The 23,322-nt window shown below is 50.7% G+C and overlaps 1 protein-coding gene and 2 non-coding genes across 4 annotated transcripts; all 3 read left to right on the top strand.

The window, feature by feature from the left end:
* The first annotated feature begins 3,088 nt into the window (after positions 1–3,088).
* Positions 3,089–9,381, top strand: LOC148671433 (macrophage mannose receptor 1-like). 2 transcript variants are annotated; one of them, XM_088631771.1, is made up of 8 exons: positions 3,089–3,352; positions 4,932–5,030; positions 5,959–6,260; positions 7,012–7,365; positions 7,613–7,945; positions 8,107–8,442; positions 8,542–8,894; positions 9,293–9,381. In XM_088631771.1, exons 3-7 carry the CDS (start codon positions 6,047–6,049, stop codon positions 8,874–8,876), a joined length of 1,572 nt encoding a protein of 523 aa, XP_088487897.1. In that variant the 5' UTR covers positions 3,089–3,352; positions 4,932–5,030; positions 5,959–6,046; the 3' UTR covers positions 8,877–8,894; positions 9,293–9,381. The 2 variants fall into 2 exon arrangements, with proteins under 2 accessions (XP_088487897.1, XP_088487898.1); XM_088631772.1 differs by lacking the exons at positions 3,089–3,352; positions 4,932–5,030 and having other exon boundaries at positions 5,914–6,260.
* Positions 9,382–21,954: 12,573 nt separating this feature from the next.
* trnae-uuc (transfer RNA glutamic acid (anticodon UUC)) lies at positions 21,955–22,026 on the top strand. The gene has a single exon. It is a non-coding gene; the product is annotated as a tRNA-Glu (tRNA).
* A 428-nt stretch (positions 22,027–22,454) lies between these two features.
* trnav-cac (transfer RNA valine (anticodon CAC)) lies at positions 22,455–22,527 on the top strand. Its single transcript has one exon. It is a non-coding gene; the product is annotated as a tRNA-Val (tRNA).
* Positions 22,528–23,322: the final 795 nt, after the last annotated feature.

The following is a 23,322-nucleotide window of genomic DNA, read 5'->3' as shown; positions in this document are numbered from 1 at the left end:
CAAGCACTCCTGTACACTTCAATAGCATGCAAAAAGGAACATCATTGCACATTTTACTGTCGCAAAAAAATCAGAAAAACAACTCACATCACTCTATTGCACACGTACAGTAGGACACATAACAACATGGGACGTTTCTGACACATCATGACAAAACATATCGCACTCAAGTGGGCTGTAAGAGGCAAAAGTGTGTTTATCCCGGACATTTGCAGCGACAGCCGTCACGCATAGTGCAACAAAGGAACGGTCTGTATCTGTTTGACTTACGTTTGGGAGCCCTGAAACGTTGGCCAGAAGGAGGAAGTTGGTAGTCAGGGCTGAGGATGTGGGAAGGACCTGATATCATTTTTCCTGGCTGATTTTTCAAAGATTGTCAGCAGGGAGGGGCTGCTGTCTCACTCCCTTGACCTTCAGAGCTGTCTGGATGAGTCGGGTCATTTGCCATGTAAAATGAACTGCTAGATGACCGAACCACACTGAAATCCCGTATCTGATCATGCTCTCGATTACAGCGCGGCAGAAGAGAAGCATCACTTCCTGTCGAACCCCAGACACTCGTAGTCTTCGCAGGAAATATTAGCGCTGCTGACCTTTGGAGCAAACAGTCTTAACATGAGTAAACCAGCACAGGTTTACGGTCTATGAGTACTTATATGAATCAACCTGAAGGATAAGGTTGCATGAAAGCTGCAGTAGGTCCAAAATTCACAAAAGAACTGTGTTGCCCTTGGGAGATGTCAAGCGCATTGGACATGAAAAGTGCCAGATAAAAGCCATTTCTCTTCGTTTCACTTAGTGTCGGAGCTGCCATTGCATGTAAAGGAGGCAACTTGCTCTTTGAGCAGGTTCAGCACGCACTGAGCACAGATGTCTCTGAGCGGTGCCATAGCTTAGTTGGCTAAAGTGCCTGTTTAGTAAACAGGAGATCCTGGGTCCGCATCCCACCAGTGGCATTTTTCCTAGCTTGTTGTGCAGAATGTATGATTTTTGGGCAATGACATAAAGTCATTTGACCAGGTCTAGTGCAAGTGTTCACGTTACTCCTATCCTGGAGTCCCCGCACTGGCTTCCGGTCAAATTCCGTGTGCTCTCGATGACAGCTCCAGAGACAGATGAAGTGGGTGATGGCAGCCACCGTCTGCGACACGGCGTGGTGTGAACGATACAGGGTGTCAAGACCCTTTCCAGACGAGCTGCGATCAAACACAAAGGAGACGAAACTGGGAATCAGACCATCTAACAACCCAGCAAACAGGGCTGAATGGGTAAGAAACACCGTAGCTTAATGACCCAATATAAGGTAACGATAGGAGGAATCACAGGAGAAAATATAGCAAATAATTAAAAAAAACAGGAAGATAACAGTGGAGCAAATACGCAAATAGACAAAAGGAACGATCTCCTAAATTCTCAGTCAAAACATTTTTCGACAGTCTTTGTGCTGTCAACACAAAAATACATTTACATTTATATTTATATCTATATCTATATTTACATCTATATTTATATTCATGTGTGTGATACGATTTGTCTGCGTGCTGTGCTGTTCTAGTTTGTTCTTTGTGTGTCCTGGACTGTGAGAAACTCTTTTAGTGCACCCCTCACTGAACTGATTGTATTGTATTGTATTATTATTATTATTGTATCATTCGGCACACTGTGGCTGTGTTGTCTGTGTTAAGCTGCTGTCGCACTGCAATTTCCCCTCACGGGATCAATAAAGTATCGATCTTTCTACAAAAGGTCACTCAAGCCCAGATCAGAGTCTTTCCTGGGAGCCAGACCGGGTGTGAACACCTTTCAGACAAGCTGCGCTCAAAGGTTCGGACCGCAGTGTGTCCTGAAAGACACCAGAGGGTGGCCAGAGGGCACCGGCTGTGAGCTCTGGGGGATACCCCCGTGCACCCCCACGTCTGCAGCCAGAGAAGGGGGGGTGTGACGCTCCCTCTGGGTGGGGAAACAGGCCCTCCGTGCCCGTACTGTCACTCATGCTGTGTGGTGGCGGCACGTTCCCGTCGTCTGCAGGCGAGGCAAAGGAAGTTGTAGCCCCTCTGTTGCCCTCTTCCGAAGGGACACAAGGAGAAGGGAACCAGAGAGAGGATCTGGAAGAGCTCCGGCTGAAGTTCTGTTGGATTGTAAACTTGTAAAGCAGGGGGTGTTTCTGCCAGGGTGGAGCCACTGTTAGCCACTGCCCAGTCTCATCCCAATAATAATAATTATAATAATAATTATTATATATAATAATAATATATAATTATATTATGATATTATTATGTTATTACATGTTACTGTTATTGCTATTGTGTTACTGTCTATTGTCTTATCTGCTGTCCTATTTACTTACTGCACCTGAGTGACTCAGGAGAAACACTTTTCACTCAACTACGTGCCTGTGTGAGTATAATGACAATCAAGTTGAATTGGATAATAATACTGGAACACCTCTGAAAGTGGCTTCTCAAAGTGAGCCTTAGGAGGAAAGCAATGTCAAAGGATGGGAAAAACCAGATGTAGTACAATTAAATTCAAGGGACTGGAAGTGTAGTAGAGGGTTGGAAGGGAGCAGACAACCAACGGAGAGCGTTTCTGAAGACGCAGGCGTCGAGCTCAGGGGGAGAGGGTTCCAGTGCTCTGGGGCGCAGCAGCAGCAGGAGACCCCGTCTCCCCTAGAGTGTAGAGGGCTTGAGGACCAACAGGAACTGAGTCTCTTTAGTCTGAAGGGGGGTGTCCCACACTGACAGGCTGGAGGAACTGAGTCTCTTCAGTCTGAAGGGAGCGTCCCGCACTGACAGGCTGGAGGAACTGAGTCTCTTCAGTCTGAAGGGAGCGTCCCGCACTGACAGGCTGGAGGAACTGAGCCTCTTTAGTCTGTAGGGAGCGTCCCGCACTGACAGGCTGGAGGAACTGAGTCTCTTTAGTCTGAAGGGAGTGTCCCACACTGACAGGCGGGAGGAACTGAGTCTCTTTAGTCTGAAGGGAGTGTCCCACACTGACAGGCGGGAGGAACTGAGCCTCTTTAGTCTGAAGGGAGCTCCTTGATCAAGATTTCCGGTGTTTGAAAGAGAAAAGAACACAGCGCTGTGTGTGAGTGTGAGTGTGTGTGAGAGTGTGAGAGTGTGAGAGTATGTGAGTGAGTGTGTGTGTGTCCATCCGTCCTCCAGCCTGGTTTGTGCTTCCTGCACTGTTCCCACTGAAACCCCCTGATTTGCATCCCGGCTGCGTCTGTGTTTGTGTCCGAGAGGAGAGGAGGAGAGAGAGTCAGGAATAAAGAACACAGACAGACAGACACATCGCACAGACAGCTCACCTGGAGAGACGTCCTGACCCACCGACACACAGCGCTGAGCAGGTAAGTCTCAGGGCACAGTGACCCCTCAGTGTAGGACCTCCTGTTATTGAGACAGTAGCTGCCTGCTGCCCTGCAAGAGATTTAAACGAGTACAGGTGTCTCTAACGGGATCAACAGATACTGTCTGGAGAGCAGGTCCACAGGCTGCTCTCATTTCTGTAGCAACCTGCGTGTTTTTATCTACCCAGCAACGCAGAAGAAGATCCGTGTTCCTTGTCTTTAGTTCTGCTAAGTCTGAGTCTCGTAGGAAACTTGTTTACTTAGGAAGCTGGTTATTCCTCACTGCGGTTTCAGTTCAAGGTGCATCCCTCTGCAGTTAGAGAAAGTTAGGGAGAGAGGAGAGAGAGAGACAGGTTAGAAATGGGGGTGAGAGAGAGACAGGTTAGAAATGGGGGTGAAAGGAGAGAGAGACAGGTTAGAGATGGGGGTGAGAGAGGAGAGAGAGAGACAGGTTAGAGATGGGGGTGAGAGAGGAGAGAGACAGGTTAGAGATGGGGGAGAGAGAGGAGAGAGAGGCAGGTTAGAGATGGGGGAGAGAGAGGAGAGAGAAGGCAGGAGAGTCAGAGAGAGGAGAGAGGGGAGGGATCGGGAGAGGGGAAAGACAGGGAGATAGAGACGGGAGACAGTGGTATGAGACAGAGAGGGGGATACTGAGCGAGAGGGAGACAAACAGGAAATTAAAAATATTCTGTCTCTCATGGCATCAGACGGTGGCTGTTTGATTTTCCCCTACATGACCCAGGCCTGACCCCTCCACTCCTGCATCAATGGCTCCATTCACTCCCACAGACAGACACAGCCACAGACAACAGGAGTGTTTCCGTGATGCTATCAGCAGAGAGAGGAGGCACAAGAGAGAGGAGAGAAACTGTGGATCATAGAGAGAGGAGAAAGGAGAGAGGGGAGAGAGTGGAGAGGAGAGAGAGCAGAGAGAGGAGAGAGGAGACAGGACAGATACTGTGGATCACAGAGAGAGGAGAGAGAGAGGGGAGAGGGTAGAGAGAGTGGAGAGGAGAGAGCATAGAGAGGAGACACAAGAGAGAGGAGAGAAACTGTGAATGGGAGAAGGAGAGGAGAAAGGAGAGTGGAGAGAGTAGAGAGAGGAGAAGGAGAGGAAGAGCCACAGACAGCAGGAGTGTTTCCTTGATGCTATCAGCAGAGAGAGGAGGCACAAGAGAGAGGAGAGAAACTGTGAATGGGAGAAGGAGAGGAGAAAGGAGAGTGGAGAGAATGTAGAGAAGGGAGAAGGAGAGGAAGAGCCACAGACAGCAGCAGCGTTTCCTTGATGCTATCAGCAGGGAGAGCAGGACAGCAGGAGGAGACTGATGGATCCAGTCGGGAATCTCTCCCAGCAGTCCGGATCCCATGTTTCTGAGTGGGAGAGGGGGGTCCTGCCCCTCTCCAGATTCCTGCGTCTCCCCCAGTCTCCACTAGTGACCGATCCACACCAGCCAGGGGGATCGGTAGCAGCCCAGCAGGGCTGAGTTAATTCAGATCTCACTGAGCCCATGAGCGAGACCCGAGCTCCGCCAGAGACCTGTAGGAGCTGTGTCAGACGCGCCTCTGCTGTGTCACGCAGGAGGATTCGAACCCGGAGCCAGGAGCCACACCGCGCCTTCGCCTCTGAGCGGATCTGCCGGGATGGAGAGGAAGGGGCTGGTGCTTCTCTTCCTGACAGGTGGGCCTGTGACTCTGCTCCCAGGTCAGAGAACCTGCAGCAGGTCTGTGTGGGTCCTGAAGCCCCAGTATAGTGACGGGGACACTAGACTGTAAACAGGCGCCGTCCTTCGGATGAGACGTAAAACCGAGGTCCTGACTCTCTGTGCTCATTAACAATCCCGGGGTGTTTCTGGAGAAGAGTAGGGGTGTTACCCCAGTGTCCTGGCCTGATTCCCCCCCTGGTCTTGACCCATCATGGCCTCCTAATCACCCCCCTCTCTGAACTAGCTCCATCCCTCTGCTCTCCTCCCCACTGAGAGCTGCCGTGTGCTGAGCGGACTGGAGCATCATCCAGGTGGGGGCTGCACACTAGGGGGGGGGGGGGCTGGAGGGGATCCCCCTGACCTGGGAAGAGCTCTGAGGGGAGAGTCCAGGAAAGAGCTCTAGAACTGTAAGGAAGCATTATTCCTTCTAATGCTGCTACTGCCAAAGGGCTGTGTTCTCTCACCTGCACTCTTCCCCAGTGACTGCAGATTCAGCTCACTATTCATGAAAAGATAAATTCCTAATGCAAGAAATTGTAAAGGGTTGATAAAGCGACGTTCTATTCAATTCAATTCGAGGTGCTTTATTAGCATGACCGATGGGTAGAATCAGTGTTGCCAAAGCACATTAGATAATGGATGGGCTGACCACACTGCCAGAGCTGGTTCACATCACCACAGAGAGGACTCCGTCACCCACAGACTTGTCCGTTACAGATAGGTGGGGTCACCTGTCTCACCGGCGGGGTGACGAGTGAGTTTCGGGTGGAGGACAGCAGGACTGTGGTGCTACTGTGACTCACAATAGATTTAAACAACCTGACTCTGGAGCGTACAGACCCTTTGAACTGCAATACAGATGGATTTGAGAAACTTACACAACCCATAATTCTGTGTTCCCAGTGCTCTGTCCTCCTGGATCCGGCCTCATCAGGAAGTTCTACTTTGTGGACTCACCCCTGACCTGGCCTCCGTCAAGAGCACAGCAGACATGGACACAGTCCTCAACACCACTAACCTGCCCAGTGGCACAGCCTGGATAGGCCTGTACCGAGACTGCAGAGAGAGCTGGCGGTGGTCTGGCGGAGAGGTCGTGACCTTCACCCACTGGAGGAGTCAGCTCCCCTGTGCTGTTCTCAACGCAGCGGGATTCTGGGAGGAGAGAGACTGCAGCGAGGAGGTCTACTTCATATGTGAGAGTCAAGGTGAGACGACACTGCACGCAGGGCTCAATCTGAGATCTGTCTTTAGGTATAGACAGAAAAGAACAGGAAGCAGGAAGAGCTGGGTTGCATGGGCATTCTGGTATCTGTAGTCTCATCTCACTTTGCAGTCATTATGCGATGAGCATTGTATCTTGGGAAACGTAGTCCTAAATTATATGCACTCACATACACGCCAAAGTCAAAATGGACAGACTTCAACACTACCTTTTCCCTGGGATCATCACGTCATGGGAAAAGACCTATCCAGGCCCCTTTTCTTGGAATGTATCTATTAATCTTATTTTCTTTATTACAGTAAGCTGTCACTACTAACGCCTCTTGGCATGATAGAGCAGTGATCACAAACATCATACAGCATCAGAAAACATAAACTCACCACAAAGATCTCTCCAAATCACAGAGAATGTTATTGTCCTGAAACAAACAAAGGCATGCGATAAAGAGTAGTTTGAAATAAAAACAAAATTCAAGCTACAAATTCATCTGACTGGTATCACTTTATACATGATGAACTGTCATGGGTTCGAGCTCAGGAATTCTGCTGGTACACACAGCTGAAGGCATCACAGCTGAAACGTGTTTCTTGTCTTCTCTTTTCAGGAATAAACCTCTACCTATTTAACTATACACCGGAATGAACAGGAAACAGGAAATGGTGGTGTGCAAAGCACTATGGGATTTGTAGTCTCACAGCTGTACACACCGTTACACCTGATCTTTGTCTTCGCAGGTGGGGCCCAGCAGTACAGCCTGATCAGGGAAAACAAGACCTTCGCTGCAGCCCAGAGACACTGCAGAGAGAGCTGCTCCGACCTGCCCCTGGTGGACAGTGTGGGAGAGTCTGAACAGATCAGGACGACGGCACAGGGACACGCTGTCTGGATCGCTCTGCTCCAGGACGGCTGGGAGTGGGCTGACGGGAGGCGCTCTGGGTTTCGCAACTGGAGTCCTGGGCAGCACAATGGAGGAGGAGCCTTGTACATGGAGATCTATTTAAAAGATAACGTAAATAAAAATAATAATAAAAGAGGTGGCTGGAACGATGCAGGTGGAACATATCCCAGCCCCTTCTTCTGCTACACTGGTGAGTCCAGCCCTGACAGACTGTCCCAGAGCCCCAGGCAGTAGCTCAGGGGGCTGAGTTTGTCTCAGGAGAATCCAGCTTGAGAGAACAGCAGCAGAGAGCTGTATCTCCCTCGTCTGACCTTGGTCTCCCAGCAGCAGCATAGAACTACATCAGGAGCCAATGATGAATTTGGAGACAGAACATCAAGTAAATGACAATTTCAGAATGTACAGAAATCTTATTTCTATATGTATTTTATTTACAGCTACAGACTCCTCTGAGCAGTACCACTTCATACGCTATAAACTGACATGGGTTCGAGCTCAGGAATACTGCCGGTACAATCACACAGACCTGGTCACTGTGTTCACTGAGGAGCAGCAGAGGCAACTTCTCAGCCTCACAAACACTGGTGAAGCAGACGGAGCCTGGATTGGTCTGTATAACAGCACACAGAGTGACCCAGGGTCTGGGGGAGCTGCAGGGACCCCCTACACTCAAACCCAGGGGCGCGTCGGTGTGCTGATGGACTCTGAGGGAGGATGGGAAGAGAGAGACTATCAGGAGAGAAACTACTTCATGTGTCTCAACAACACAGGTAAGAGGACAGTCCATCACTCCAGTGTCTCACTGACGTCTCGCTGCTCTGAATCAGAGACACGCTTCACCACTGTCACTCGACACAGGTAAGAGGACAGTCCATCACACCAGTATCTCACTGACATTTTGACTCACTGATACATTTTCTTGTCTGCTCAGAGCGCAGTGACGTCACCCTGATTGAACTCAACCAGACCTGGACTGAAGCCCAGAGTCTCTGCAGACAGAAGCACACAGAGCTGGTCAGTGTGAGGAGCCAGAGTGAGAATGAGGAGGTTTGGAGGTCAGCGCGGGGTCACAGGGTGTGGATCGGCCTGTACAACGAGCCCTGGAAGTGTTCAGACCAGGGGGCGTCCAGCTTCAGGAACTGGGCAGGAGGGCAGCCTGGGTCAGCAGGTGGACAGAGATGTGCGCAGGTGGACCTGCAGGGCAGCCCGAGAGGAAGATGGACAGAGACAGACTGCAGTGAGATCAGACCCTTCTTCTGTCACTGGGGTGAGGACGGCTCCGTTTTCCACTTGGGTTCGTGTCCGGAAGGGGCGTCTGGGGACCCTACAGAGACACAGATTCAGAATTTGTATCTCTCTCTTCCAGACAGCAGAGAGCTCGTCCTGGTGAGAGAGGAGAAGTCCTGGGCTGAGGCCCTGGATCACTGTCAGACTCACCACACTGGCCTGGCGTATATCCAGTCACACCAGGAGCAGAGCTACGCTGCTGAAGAGGCCCAGTCTGCTGAGTCCACTCTGGTCTTGCTGGGCCTGAGGCAGAACCGAGTCTCGGGGTCCTGGTTCTGGGCGAACGAGGCTCCCCTGGTCTATCAGAATTGGGGCGCAGGGGGAGCCCCGGGCCGGCCTGCTTCCATCCCCTGTGGAGCCCTGGACAGAGACAGAGGGGGCTCTGGACTAACCGCAGCTGTGAGGAGCAGCTGAGTTTCCTCTGCTCCAGAGGTACTGAGGGCGACTCCCTGTTCTGCACATGTTTGACCAGCAGCTGGCGACAGCAGAGCCGTCTGCTCTCAGACCAGGCCTCTCGCCTGACCGCTGAGCGAGGAGAGATCTGCGCTCGATCTCACACTCCAGTGTAGAACCAGGAGACTGTCGGCCTTGTTAGTGACCCCACACCCCCCGACTGCAGGCCGGCCCCCCTCCTCTCCCCCTCTCACACCTGCATCAGGGGTGAACCAGTGGGCACGGCTGGTGAATACCAGTGTTGAGGGACCGCTCTGGACTGCAAGTCAAATGTGGTGGCAAACGTTGATTCAATTTTCAAACTGGGGCAACAGCGCTCATTCTCTGTCTCCCTCTCTCTCGGGTGTCTCTCTGTCCTGCAATGCCTGTCGCCCCAGATCCACAGAGGAGGACGGGGAAGAGGACCATCCTGAGGCTGAAGATCGCCGGGAGCAGACAGCAGATTCAGAACGACGCCGAGACGAAACACAGACTCCTGGAGCAGGTAGGCGGGAGCCCCTTCTGGGAGCTGAGTGTGTCTGGTGTGTGACTGGGGTTCCCCCAGGAAGGGAGCGTTTCAGACTCCGAGGAGGGCGTCCGCGACGAGCCAGACTGTTCCAGATGTCGACAGGTGGGCTATAAAGGGAACCTTCCTGTCCCTGATCCTCAGGGATTCAGATCAAGGGCTCAGCAGGAGAGACGGAGCAGATCTGCTCTGCGACACGATGTTTCACAGCTCGAACCCGTGTTGCTCGAATCCAGGGGTGTTAGCGCTGTGTCTGAGGCGCACGCTGCCGCTGTGTGAGCTGTCCTACAGTGCTGCATGCCTGAGTGTTGAGTCACTGCACACAGCTCAGTCCGTCTGTGTCTGCAGATGGATGACCTGTTGGCCCAGCAGGGTCTCCTGGGGAACCACACCCTGCGCTGGAGGGAGCAGCCGGACGGACGGGTTTTCTGCCCGGCAGAAGTGGGAGGAGGTGAGTCTGAGACCCTCCCGCCCGAGACAGGACCCTCCCGCCCAAGACAGGACCCGCTGCCCGAGACAGGACCCTCCTGCCCAAGACAGGACTCGCTGTCTGAGACGTGATCTGCTGCTTCTGACAGGACCTGTTGTCGCTGCCATGAGCTCCTGCACAGACCCCTGTGGCCTATATAGTGTGTGTGGTGTCCAGCTCCGTCAGTACAGTGTGCGTGTGTGTGTGTGTGATGTCCAGCTCTGTCAGTACAGTGTGCGTGTGGTGTCAGTACAGTGTGTGTGTGTGTGTGGTGTCCAGCTCTGTCAGTCCAGTGTGTGTGTGTGTGTGGGTGTGGGTGATGTCCAGCTCTATCTCTGCTCTGAGTGTCTAACTCTGCTGTCGTGTGTTTTGTCCACAGACCAGTGTGTGTCCAGTTTAGACTCGGAGCCAGTCTGACAGCAGAGTGTCCAGTCCAGGCAGTGTGGGACTGCTCGGAGACTCTAGCCTTCTTCACACAACTCTGTGGGCTTCGAGTGATACTGCACCTGTCAAACATGGTCTTTCTTTTAGATCTCATTTGCTTTCATTATACTGCATTTAGAGAAACTACAGAAGTTCAGCAGCATGAACATGTTATTTCATCAACATCCTGATAAAACTGCTGTTGAACTGACTCACATTCTGTACTTCTGTACGGCGCAGAATTCACTGCGCTTATAAAAAGATGTCAAGTTAAAAAGACGTCAAGTTAAAAAGATGTCAGGTTCCCTTCTTTCTAATAAAAGCGCCTGTCACACTGAGCGAGAGGACGTTCTGGGTGGTTTTCTGACTTGAAGCTTGTTAAAAGTCCAGCAGTGAAGTGTCTGGATGCCATTCCACTCGAGTTTGCATCTGTGGAAACGTGAGTGTTGGGGTGTGTTCAGCTGCAGGTTGTTCTCCAGCAGGGTTAATGGCTCTGCGGTGTTGTGAACTGACACGCAGCCCAGTGTCTCCCCCAGAGATGAATCCTGCAGCAGCACCAAGCGCCCTGGGAGAGTCACTCAGGTCAGAGGTCACAACCTCTGTTTGCCCTCTGCATTTCCTCCACAGACTGGGGGGACAGTGTGACACCTCCTGATGTGTTTTTTGTGCATTGTGTGTATTCTACAGTGTGATCTGGGTGTTTGTGGTGTGTTGCTGGTGCAGAACGATCACTATGAGTCTCCCAGGTGGGGTAACTGGTGCAGAATGCTCACTGTGTGTCTCCCAGGTGGGGTTACTGGTGCAGAATGATCACTGTGCGTCTCCCAGGTGGGGCTGCTGGTGCAGAATGATCTCTGTGCGTCTCCCAGGGGGGGTTACTGGTGCAGACTCCACAGCGCCAGCAGTACCGCCTGCAGCCACCAGAGGGAGACACTCCTGACCGCTCTCACAGCGGATCAGCTGTCACACTGCTCACAGTGTGTGTGTCCTGTGATGGACTGGTGTCCTGTCCAGGGTGTGTGTGTGTCCTGTGATGGACTGGTGTCCTGTCCAGGGTGTGTGAGTGTGTGTGTGTCCTGTGATGGACTGTCCAGGCCAAAGGAATAGTTTCAGGAACCCTCAAGAAATTCCATCCGCCTCCAAAACTCATTGCATTAAGAAGACTCATTTTAAAACATTACCTGCATGCCCCAAAACACTTAAAGTTGCCAATCAGCAATAAAATGTTGATTCCTGATACTCACATTTTGACATACAATTAATAATGTCTCAGTTCCTCCCCCTGTCTCACATGACTAGATTTCACCCCTATTAAAGGGAGCGAGCGCCTACACCGAACCTCCAGTCAGTACAGGGGGCTCTACTGTACACAGAGGGTGGCGGGGGTGTGGAACAACTCCTTTGTTCGGGGCCTTGGGGCATTCTTGTTGTGAAAGGCGCTATATAAAAAAACTGAATTGAAATTGAATCTTACAGGTTTGGGTTTTTCGGAGATCTTGTCAGAGATCTTGTCTGACGTGCCCGTTTCAAAAACGTAGCGACACTCCTCACGTCCGAGCGCCGCCGGTCTGTGACGTAACGTATGCTTACACAACCATGACGGTTTCATCATGGACAGCACGAAAGCCCGAAAAGTGGTTGACGTTTTAATTTGGCAACGCCACGATGGATCCCAGTTTTTTTTTTTATTTTGGGGGCCAAAGAGGACAAAAAAGGAAACGTCCGGAGGTGGATCGATGGTCATCTCTGCGGTTGTTCTGATGTTCTGGAAAAAACAAAACAAAAAAAAAACGGCTCGCTTGCCCGGTCGTGTAGTGTTTCCACACCCCACGCAAATCAACTTCTGTTCGCCCCCGGGGGCTCTTCGCCCGCCGCACCCCTCTCACGTGATAGGGGCTTCCCCCGGCTGTGACGTACTTACCCTACCCCCTTCCACCAACGTCATACCGAAGGTCGCGCTTCGGGCCGCGGCGATGTTGACGGACTGTCTTGTAGCGTGAGAAGGGTTTAAATTTCGACTTAAGGAGTTGGCCATCGTTATATTTCGCGAGGTATCATACGGGGGGAAAAAGAACATTTATATTTATCAACCTACTAGTAATACTGGGTGGATGTCACGTTCCCCAAAGTTCAGTGCCTCTCTCTAATAAAGTAGAAACGCGACATTAAACTCCGTTCGAAACGGGAGAAATCACCAGGACACTATACAACTGACGTCCGGAAAAGAAAAAAAGAACTCCTATTCCCATTTGTAATGACCCCGTCGTGTTTTTCCCGGTGTGCGCTTATCTTTCGGAGACCGTTTCTCTCTGGTGTTGTTTTGCTGTTGGAATAAATGGCGAGGTGACCCTTCTGTGTGGAGTCTGCGTATTCTCTCCGCAGGGGCTGGTCGAACCGGGGTCTCCCAATCGTCACAGAAGTGTGTGTCGTTTTGGGCGGTGGTGGGGGGGTGCATCGGGGATACTGCGCCCCAAGGGGGTGACCTCTCACCTTACTCCGGACGAAGGGAGAAGACCTGTACCTTCACGAGTCCGGGTTGTGAAAACTTCTTCTGGCAGTTCAAAACGTTTCGAAGGGACTACAGCGCTACCCTGTTTTCCATTTGTATCGTGTATTATTAGACAGTCATAAGTATCTGTACTGATCACAGAGTCCCCCTCTCACTGCCAGGACTGAAGCCCAGTGCAGCACGAATAATAATAATAATTTATAAGTCTGGACTCTCCACTCAGAGCTCCTCCCAGGTCAGGGGGATCCCCTCCAGCCCCCCCAGTGTGCAGCCCCTACCTGGATGATGCTCCAGTCTGCTCAGCACACAGCAGCTCTCAGTGGGGAGGAGAGCAGAGGGATGGAGCCAGTTCAGAGAGGGGGGTGATAAGGAGGCCATGATGGGTCAAGACCAGGGGGGGAATCAGGCCAGGACACTGGGGTAACACCCCTACTCTTCTCCAGAAACACCCCGGGATTGTTAACGAGCACAGAGAGTCAGGACCTCGGTTTTACGTCTCATCCGAAGGACGGCGCCTGTTTACAGTCCAGTGTCCCCCGTCACTATACTGGGGCATCAGGACCCACACAGACTGCAGGGTGAGAGCGCCCCCTGCTGGCCCCACTCACACCTCTCCCAGCAGCAACCTTAGGGGGGGGGGAGGTAAAAAACCAAAAGCTAAACAGATTTTTTTTCAAATTTATTGATGCTTAACAAAAGGTCATCAGTCCAGTCTGGGGCCCCTCAGCTTCAGTCCAGACCAGTCTGGGGCCCCTCAGCTTCAGTCCAGTCTGGGGCCCCTCAGCATCGGTCCAGCACAGTCTGGGGTCCCTCAGCTTCAGTCCAGCACAGACTGGGGTCCCTCAGCTTTGGTCCAGTCTGGGGTCCCTCAGCTTCGGTCCAGCACAGACTGGGGTCCCTCAGCTTCGGTCCAGTCTGGGGTCCCTCAGCTTCGGTCCAGCACAGCCTGAGGTCCCTCAGCTTTGGTCCAGTCCAGTCTGGGGCCTCTCAGCTCCAGTCTAGTCCAGTCTGGGGCCCCTCAGCTCCAGTCCAGTCCAGTCTGGTGTCCCTCAGCTCCAGTGCTGTCCAGTCTGGGGTCCCTCAGCTTCAGACCAGCACAGTCTGGGGTCCCTCAGCTTCGGTCCAGCATAGACTGGGGTCCCTCAGCTTCGGTCCAGCACAGTCTGGGGTCCCTCAGCTTCAGTCCAGACTGGGGTCCCTCAGCTTCGGTCCAGCACAGTCTGGTGTCCCTCAGCTCCTGTCCAGTCCAGTCTGGGGTCCCTCAGCTTCGGTCCAGCACAGTCTGGGGTCCCTCAGCTTCGGTCCAGTCTGGTGTCTCTCAGCTCCGGTCCAGTCCAGTCTGGTGTCCCTAGGCTGCAGTCCAGTCGTCTGGTGTCCCTCAGCTCCGGTCCAGTCCAATTCAGTCCAGTCCAGTCCAGATCTTAGCAGGCACAGAACCAGGAAAGGAACCTGGAAAGAATATTGTTATTGCAGGTGTGAGGGACACCGACACAGACGTCACCATGACATCAAACAGCAAGAGGAGACTCCTCCTTGAATCACAGACACGACCGGGCGGCGCCCCCCTGTCTGCTCACCTGCACCTCCTCTTCCTCTTCTTGTCCTTCCCGGCAGCCTGCTCCTCCTCTCCCTCGCTTTTCCTCTCCTGACCCACGGTCTCCGCCGCCTCCATCGGCTCGTCCTGATCATCTGTCTCCACCGACACGCAGCTCAGAGAGTTTAAAAAGACGCACCAGCGCTTCTGAAGCAGAGACAGGAGAGTCACATTAAGAGTCGGACTGGACACTCCAGTACATGAACACTGCACTGGGAGAGAAGGGTTGATACAGACACACTGACTGGACACTCCAGGACATGAACACTGCACTGAGAGAGAGAGGGGTTCATACACACACACTGACTGGACACTCCAGTACATGAACACTGCACTGAGAGAGAGAGGGGTTCATACAGACACACTGACTGGACACTCCAGTACATGAACACTACAATGAGAGAGAGAGGGGTTCATACAGACACACTGACTGGACACTGGACAGGAGTAAAGAGAGGATCAGAGCATTACCCACCTTCTTTTTCTTCTGTCTCACAGGAGGTGGTGATTGGACCTCCTCCAGCTGGAGTCCGAGGAGGGAGAGAGGGGGCAGGAGAGGGACAGCACAGGGAGAGAAAGAGAGAGACAGGTGAGTCAAGTGTCCCAAGAGTACAGAGACTCTGCTGAAATCACACTCGCAGTGAGTGACACCGACACTAACCAGCCTCAGGACAGCACTGCTAGAGCACCACAACCCAGACTCAACCACATCACAGCACAGATCAAACAGCAATATCTCACACATTGGGACACACACACACAAATACAACATAAACTGGAATGCTACAGAACCTTAAACAGACAATACACACTAGCTGAATATTTGACCAAAATAAAAAATAACAAACAGAAACAGACCCTGACGAAGTACAGGCTCAGTGACCACAACTTGGCCATAGAAACTGGGCGACACAGGCAGACCTGGCTGCCCAGAGAGGACAGGCTGTGCTCCCACTGCCAGCGGGGAGAAATAGAGACAGAGGTGCACTTCCTACTGCACTGTGACAGATACTCTGGGATTAGAGAAACATTCTTCCCGAAATTCAGAAATCTAATCCCAGAGTTCCCACACCTGCCAGAATCAAAACGGGTCCCAATCCTACTGGGAGAGGGAGGAGGGAACTCAGTTGATCTGGCAGCCCAGTATGTGATCTCCTGTCACAGCTTGAGGAACAGTGAGTCTGTCTCCCAATAATGCTCCAGCCGCCTACAGTATATGTCAATATTTTATAATATGTCTTTGTTGTAAATGTCTGTAACATGTCTGCTTTACGCAGAGAGTGGCGGGGGTTGGATATCAAGGCCTGACGATACCGCATTACGCAGAGAGTGGAGGGGTGGGATGTCAGGGCCTGACGACACTGCTTTATGCAGAGAATGGAGGGGTGGGTGTCAGGGCCATACGACACTTCTTTATTCAGAGAGTGGAGGGGGTGGGATGTCAGGGCTAGATGACATTGCTTTACACAGAGAGTGGAGAGGTGGGTGTCAAGGCTATACGACAGTGCTTTCCGCAGAGAGTGGTGGGGGTGTGATGTCAGGGCCATAGGACAGTGCTTTACATAGAGAGTGGTGGGGGTGTGATGTCAGGGCCATAGGACACTGCTTTACACAGAGAGTGGTGGGGGTGGGATGTCAGGGCTTGACGACACTGCTTTATGCAGAGAGTGGAGGGGTGGGATGTCAGGGCTATACGACAGTGCTTTCGGCAGAGAGTGGTGGGGGTGTGATGTCAGGGCCATACGACACTTCTTTACGCAGGGAGTGGCAGGGGTGGGATGTCAGGGCCTGACGATACTACTTTACACAGTTAGTGGTGGGGATGGGATGTCAGGGCCATACGACACTTCTTTACGCAGAGATCGGCAGGGTCTGACGACACTGCTTTATGCAAAAAATGGAGGGGTGGGTGTCAGGGCTATATGACAGTGCTTTCCGCAGAGAGTGGTGGGGGTGTGATGTCAGGGCCATACAGCAGTGCTTTACACAGAGAGTGGTGGGGGTGTGATGTCAGGGCCATACGACAGTGCTTTACATAGAGAGTGGCGGGGGAGGGATGTCAGGGCTTGACAACACTGCTTCATGTAGAGAGTGGAGGGGAGGGTTTCAGGGCCATAAAACACTGCTTTATGCAGAGAGTGGAGGGATTGGTGTCAGGGCCATATGACACTACTTTACACAGAGAGTGGTGGGAGTGGGATGTCAGGCCCTGACGACACTGCTTTATTCAAAGAGTGGAGGGGTGGGTGTCAGGGCTATACGACAGTGCTTTCCGCAGAGAGTGGTGGGGGTGTGATGTCAGAGCCATACGACACTTCTTTACGCAGGGAGTGGCAGGGGTGGGATGTCAGGGCCTGACGATACTTATTTACGCAGAGAGTGGCAGGGGTGGGATGTCAGGGCCTGAAGATACTGCTTTTCTCAGAGAGCGGAGTAGGTGGGATACGACCTCTCAGTGGGGCCAGCAGGGGGCACTCACCCTGCGGTCTGTGTGGGTCTTAATGCCCCAGTGTAGAGACGGGGGACACGATCTGGCCCACCAGCGACGAGCAGGTTACCAGATCTAGACAAAGGGAGCAACTCTTAGTCGTATGAGCTTAGGCACACATCGCAGCGATTAAAAAAACAAAACAAACATATTATGTCTGTTACTAACGACTTTTTTTTCCTACATTGAAAGTCACTTTCCCGGGTGATTTTCTAGCACGACTGGGGCTCTTCATTTCTCCTCGGTGTCTCATCGCGGGCGGATTTGAAACAGACCACAGAAGGTGGTCACACACTATATTATTATTTAGAGACAGGCTCACTGTCTGTATCTCAGGCTGGAACAGTAAATCACACTGTATTATTATTATTAATATTATTGAGAGTCTGGCTCACTGTTCCCCAGGCTGGGACAGGAGATCACATACTGTATTATTATTGAGAGACAGGCTCACTGTCTGTTCCTTAGGCTGGGACAGAGGATCCCACACTGTATTATTATTATTGAGAGACAGGCTTACTCTCTGTTCCTCAAGCTGAGACAGGACATCACATACTATATTATTATTGATTGACAGGCTCACTGTTCCTCAGGCTGGGACAGGAGATAACACACAGTATTATTATTATTGAGAGACAGGCTCACTGTCTGTTCCTCAGGCTGGGACAGGAGATCACACACTGTATTATTATTATTGAGAGACAGGCTCACTGTCTGTTCCTCAGGCTGCGACAGAGGATCACACACTGTATTATTATTATTTAGAGAGAGGCTCACTGTCTGTTCCTCAGAGTTGGACAGGAGATCCCACACTGAATTATTATTATTGAGAGACAGGCTCACTGTCTGTTCCTCAGGCTGGGACAGAGGATCACACACTGTATTATTATTATAGAGAGACAGGCTCACTGTATGTTCCCCAGGCTGGGTCAGGAGCTCACACAGTATTATTATAATTATTGAGAGACAGTCTCACTGTCTGTTCCTCAGTCTGGGACAGGAGATTACACACTGTATTATTATTATTGAGAGACAGGCTCACTGTCTGTTCCCCAGGCTGGGACAGGAGATAACACTGTATTATTATTGAGAGACAAACTCACTGTCTGTTCCTCAGGCTGGGACAGTAGGTCACACTGTATTATTATTATTGAGAGTGTGGCTCACTGTTCCCCAGGCTGGGACAGGAGATCCCACACTGTATTATTATTATTTAGAGACAGACTCACTGTCTTTTCCTCGGTCTGGGACAGATGGTCACACACTGTATTATTATTGAGACAGGCTCACTGTCTGTTCCTCAGGCTGGGACAGTAGATCACATTGTATTATTATTATTAATATTATTGAGAGTCTGGCACACTGTTCCCCAGGCTGGGACAGGAGATCCCACACTGTATTATTATTATTGAGAGACAGGCTTACTCTCTGTTCCTCAAGCTGAGACAGGACATCACATACTGTATTATTATTGATTGACAGGCTCACTGTTCCTCAGGCTGGGACAGGAGATCACACACTGTATTATTATTATTGAGAGACAGTCTCACTGTCTGTTCCTCAGTCTGGGACAGGAGATTACACACTGTATTATTATTATTGAGAGACAGGCTCACTGTCTGTTCCCCAGGCTGGGACAGGAGATAACACTGTATTATTATTATTAATATTATTGAGAGTCTGGCACACTGTTCCCCAGGCTGGGACAGGAGATCCCACACTGTATTATTATTATTGAGAGACAGTCTCACTGTCTGTTCCTCAGTCTGGGACAGGAGATTACACACTGTATTATTATTATTGAGAGACAAACTCACTGTCTGTTCCTCAGGCTGGGACAGTAGGTCACACTGTATTATTATTATTGAGAGTCTGGCTCACTGTCTTTTCCTCGGTCTGGGACAGATGGTCACACACTGTATTATTATTGAGACAGGCTCACTGTCTGTTCCTCAGGCTGGGACAGTAGATCACACTGTATTATTATTATTAATATTATTGAGAGTCTGGCACACTGTTCCCCAGGCTGGGACAGGAGATCCCACACTGTATTATTATTATTGAGAGACAGGCTCACTGTTTGTTCCTCAGGCTGGGACAGGAGATCACACACTGTATTATTATTATTATAGTGAGACAGGCTCACTGTATATTCCCCAGGCTGGGACAGGAGGTCATATATTATATTATTATTATAGAGAGACAGGCTCACTGTATGTTCCACAAGCTGAGACAGGAATTCACACTGTATTATTATTATTGAGAGACAGACTCACTATCTTTTCCTCAGTCTGGGACAGTTGGTCACATACTGTATTATTATTATTGAGAGACAGTCTCACTGTTCCTCATGCTGGGACAGTAGATCACACTGTATTATTATTACTGAGAGTCTGGCTCACTGTTCCCCTGGGTGGGACAGGAGATCACACACTGTATTATTATTATTGAGAGACAGGCTTACTCTCTGTTCCACAGGCTGAGACAGGACATCACATATTGTATTATTATTATTGATTGACAGGCTCACTGTTCCTCAGGCTGGGACAGGAGATAACACACTGTATTATTATTATTGAGAGACGGGCTCACTGTCTGTTCCTCTGGCTGGGACAGGGGATCACACACTGTATTATTTTTATTGTGAGACAGGCTCACTGTCTGTTCCTCAGGCTGGGACAGAGGATCACACACTGTATTATTATTGAGAGACAGGCTCACTCTCTGTTCCTCAGGCTGGGACAGGAGATCACACACTGTATTATTATTATTGACAGATAGGCTGACTGTCTGTTCCTCAGGCTGGGACAGGCGGACATACACTGTATTATTATTATTGAGAGACAGGCTCACTGTCTGTTCCTCAGGCTGGGACAGGAGATCACATACTGTATTATTAGTATTGAGAGACAGGCTCTCTGTCTGTTCCTCAGGCTGGGACAAGAGATCACACACTGTATTATTATTGAGAGACAGGCTCACTCTCTGTTCCTCAGGCTGGGACAGGAGATCACACACTGTATTATTATTATTGACAGATAGGCTGACTGTCTGTTCCTCAGACTGGGACAGGCGGACATACACTGTATTATTATTATTGAGAGACAGGCTCACTGTCTGTTCCTCAGGCTGGGACAGGAGATCACATACTGTAATATTATTATTGATTGACAGGCACACTGTTCCTCAGGCTGGGACAGAAGATCGCACCCTGTATTATTATTATTGACAGATAGGCACACTGTGTCGTTTGGGCTGGGACAGGAGATCACACACTGTATTATTATTACTGAGAGAGAGGCTCACTGTCTGTTCCTCATGCTGGGACAAGAGATCACACACTGTATTATTATTATTGAGAGACAGGCTCACTGTCTGTTCCTCAGGCTGGGACAGGAGATCACACACTGTATTATTAGTATTGAGAGACAGGCTCTCTGTCTGTTCCTCAGGCTGGGACAAGAGATCACACACTGTATTATTATTATTGTGAAACAGGCTCACGTTTTTTTTTCCCGGGCTGGGAGAGAAGATCACACTGTATTATTATTATTATTGAGAGTCTGGCTCACTGTTCCCCAGGCTGGGACAGGAGATCCCACACTATATTATTATTATTGAGAGACATGCTCACTGTTTGTTCCTCAGACTGGGACAGGACATCCCACACTGTATTACTATTATTGACAGATAGGCTCACTGTGTCTTCGCTTCGGCTTGAACAGGAGATCACACACTGGATTATTATTATTGAGAGACAGGCTCACTGTCTTTTCCTCAGGCTGGGACAGGAGGACATACACTGTATTATTATTATTGAGAGACAGTCTCACTGTCTGTTCCTCAGGCTGGAGCAGGAGATCACATACTGTAATATTATTATTGATTGACAGGCACACTGTTCCTCAGGCTGGGACAGGAGATCGCACCCTGTATTATTATTATTGACAGATAGGCACACTGTGTCGTCGTTTGGGCTGGGACAGGAGATCACACACTGTATTATTATTACTGAGAGAGAGGCTCACTGTCTGTTCCTCATGCTGGGACAAGAGATCACACACTGTATTATTAGTATTGAGAGACAGGCTCTCTGTCTGTTCCTCAGGCTGGGACAGGAGATCACACACTGTATTATTATTATTGTGAAACAGGCTCACGGTTTTTTTTCCCGGGCTGGGAGAGAAGATCACACTGTATTATTATTATTATTGAGAGACATGCTCACTGTTTGTTCCTCAGACTGGGACAGGACATCCCACACTGTATTACTATTATTGACAGATAGGCTCACTGTGTCTTCGCTTGGGCTTGAACAGGAGATCACACACTGGACGCGGAGCCGATCATTTGCAATTGGGCTGTGCCGACAGACCAGGACGAGCTCTGTCGGCTCAAAAGCAGCGCAGGACCTGCAAGAACAACAGAAAGATTAGCATCCAGCGGGGGCTTCATAGTGAGCCCAAGATCTCATCAAGAATCGGCTCCAGCAACAGGGCTGGGCGCATTGTTCCATTCTCCGACCACTCTCGGTGTAAACAAGTCCCTCCTGGTCTCTGCTTGAATTGCACTTTCCTGCGTTTGCTTTGGTGTAACTGGCTTCCCCTGCATGGGCGAATGTGTAGAAGATCCTTAGTAAGTCATTGAAGAAAACCGAGAAGAGGTCGGAGTGGCCTCTGTCGTTCATCAACAATCCAGTCAGGCAGTACTCCTCTGTAAAGTGCCGTTCGTTCACATCGATTGGCTTTTTTTTGCCTTCATTCGTACAAGTAGTAAAAGCAGACGCCCCTATTCTGCCGTGACTCGGTTGCGGCTACAACGCAAAGTACTGACCACTATACGATCACGGCGAGTTACCGAGACACACGTGGCAGGGCGGAAAAGGCTGTGCTCTCTTCGTGTGACATAATTCGGAAAAGTCCTGACGTTGCATTTCAACTGAGCCCCAGTATACATCGACCCTTCGACACTCTGAGTGACAACTCTCTTGCGTGTTTTCTCATATTTACGTAGTTTGCTTGCATGATGCCCGGAACAGCGGGGTTGTGTGCTCCCATATGGTCTAGCGGTTAGGATTCCTGGTTTTCACCCAGGCGGCCCGGGTTCGACTCCCGGTATGGGAACGTGTCCGTTTTGCCTCCTGCTTTCCAAAAGATCAGCACCGTGTACGAAAGAGCCGCATTAAAACCGCTCGAACGTGCAAAACGTGCGAGAAGAGGGGGCGCTTGTTTCCAACCGAAACTTCTCGCGTGTGAGACGAGCTGATCATCGCTGTGGGAGGGTTACTCTGGTAGACAGGGCTGACCTTCGGCAATAGGATTTAGACTCTCCAAGATGATGTTTGCACTTTCTGGAGAAGCGATTTACTCCACTTCAGTAGCCCGATTTCGTCGATTGCGTGGAGAGGGCTGTAGAATGTGGCGCCGCCTTTCCTGCTCCATCCATGACAGGCGTGCTGGTCTCTGGAGAGAGAGCACAGTCCACTGGACTGGAAGCAGCTGAATCGCATTGGCGAAGCTCAGCACTGGGCCGCTGGGCACGTCTTACCACCGTTTCCGTAGTGTAGTGGTTATCACGTTCGCCTCACACGCAAAAGGTCCCCGGTTCGAAACCGGGCGGAAACAGCCTTCTTTTGTCGCCACGCACAAAAGGGGATTGGGGATTCGCCTAGCGCTGTGATCGAACAGACCCACTCACCTCTTAGTGTGGCGGGATCTGCACAGTGCATGTCGCAGCGCATCCTGCCTTCACTTCAATGCGCGTCCTGATGTACCCCGGTCTCCCGCGTGACAGGTGGGGACAGGTGACAGGTCCTATACTAACGAGGAAGACATCGCTCTCTCCGACCCCCCGGCATCGTGTCCCGACCCACCGTGCTGGAAGCCGACGCGTGCTGTGATTCCTTTACGGAGCAGAAATGACAACCGAGGAGCCGAGAGATCATTTCAGCATTTCGCGTCTGAACGGAAAACACAGACGACCAACTCGGAATGACTTGCCTTTGACGCTTATCAAAGCGTTCTTTGTGCATCGAACAGACCCACTCACCTCTTAGTGTGGCGGGATCTGCACAGTGCATGTCGCAGCGCTTCCTGTTTTCACTTCAATGCGCGTCGTGATGTCGAGTCGTGTGCCGTGCGGAGGCTCTGAAAGCGCGAGCAATGAAAAGGTGCACGGCGCTGTGGAAAGAAACACAGAGAAGTGAAAGCAAAAGGAGGTAGAAAGCTCCTGACAGCCGCTTCCTCTTCCCCCCCTTGCATTTTTCCCGTCTTGTTGTGCTAGCTGACAACGGCATGAAGAGGAAAACGGAGAAACCGTTTTTTATTTGAACAACAAAAATAAATATTATACAAAAAAGAGCACATGTGACGTATCAATAACATCGTCAGGGGCACGTGCTATAATCCAACTACACTTTC

Source organism: Lepisosteus platostomus, chromosome 5 (assembly GCF_059453375.1).
Source record: "Lepisosteus platostomus isolate fLepPlt1 chromosome 5, fLepPlt1.hap1, whole genome shotgun sequence".
NCBI classification, from domain to species: Eukaryota; Metazoa; Chordata; class Actinopteri; order Semionotiformes; family Lepisosteidae; genus Lepisosteus; species Lepisosteus platostomus.
This window is presented reverse-complemented; position numbering and strand designations above follow the sequence as displayed.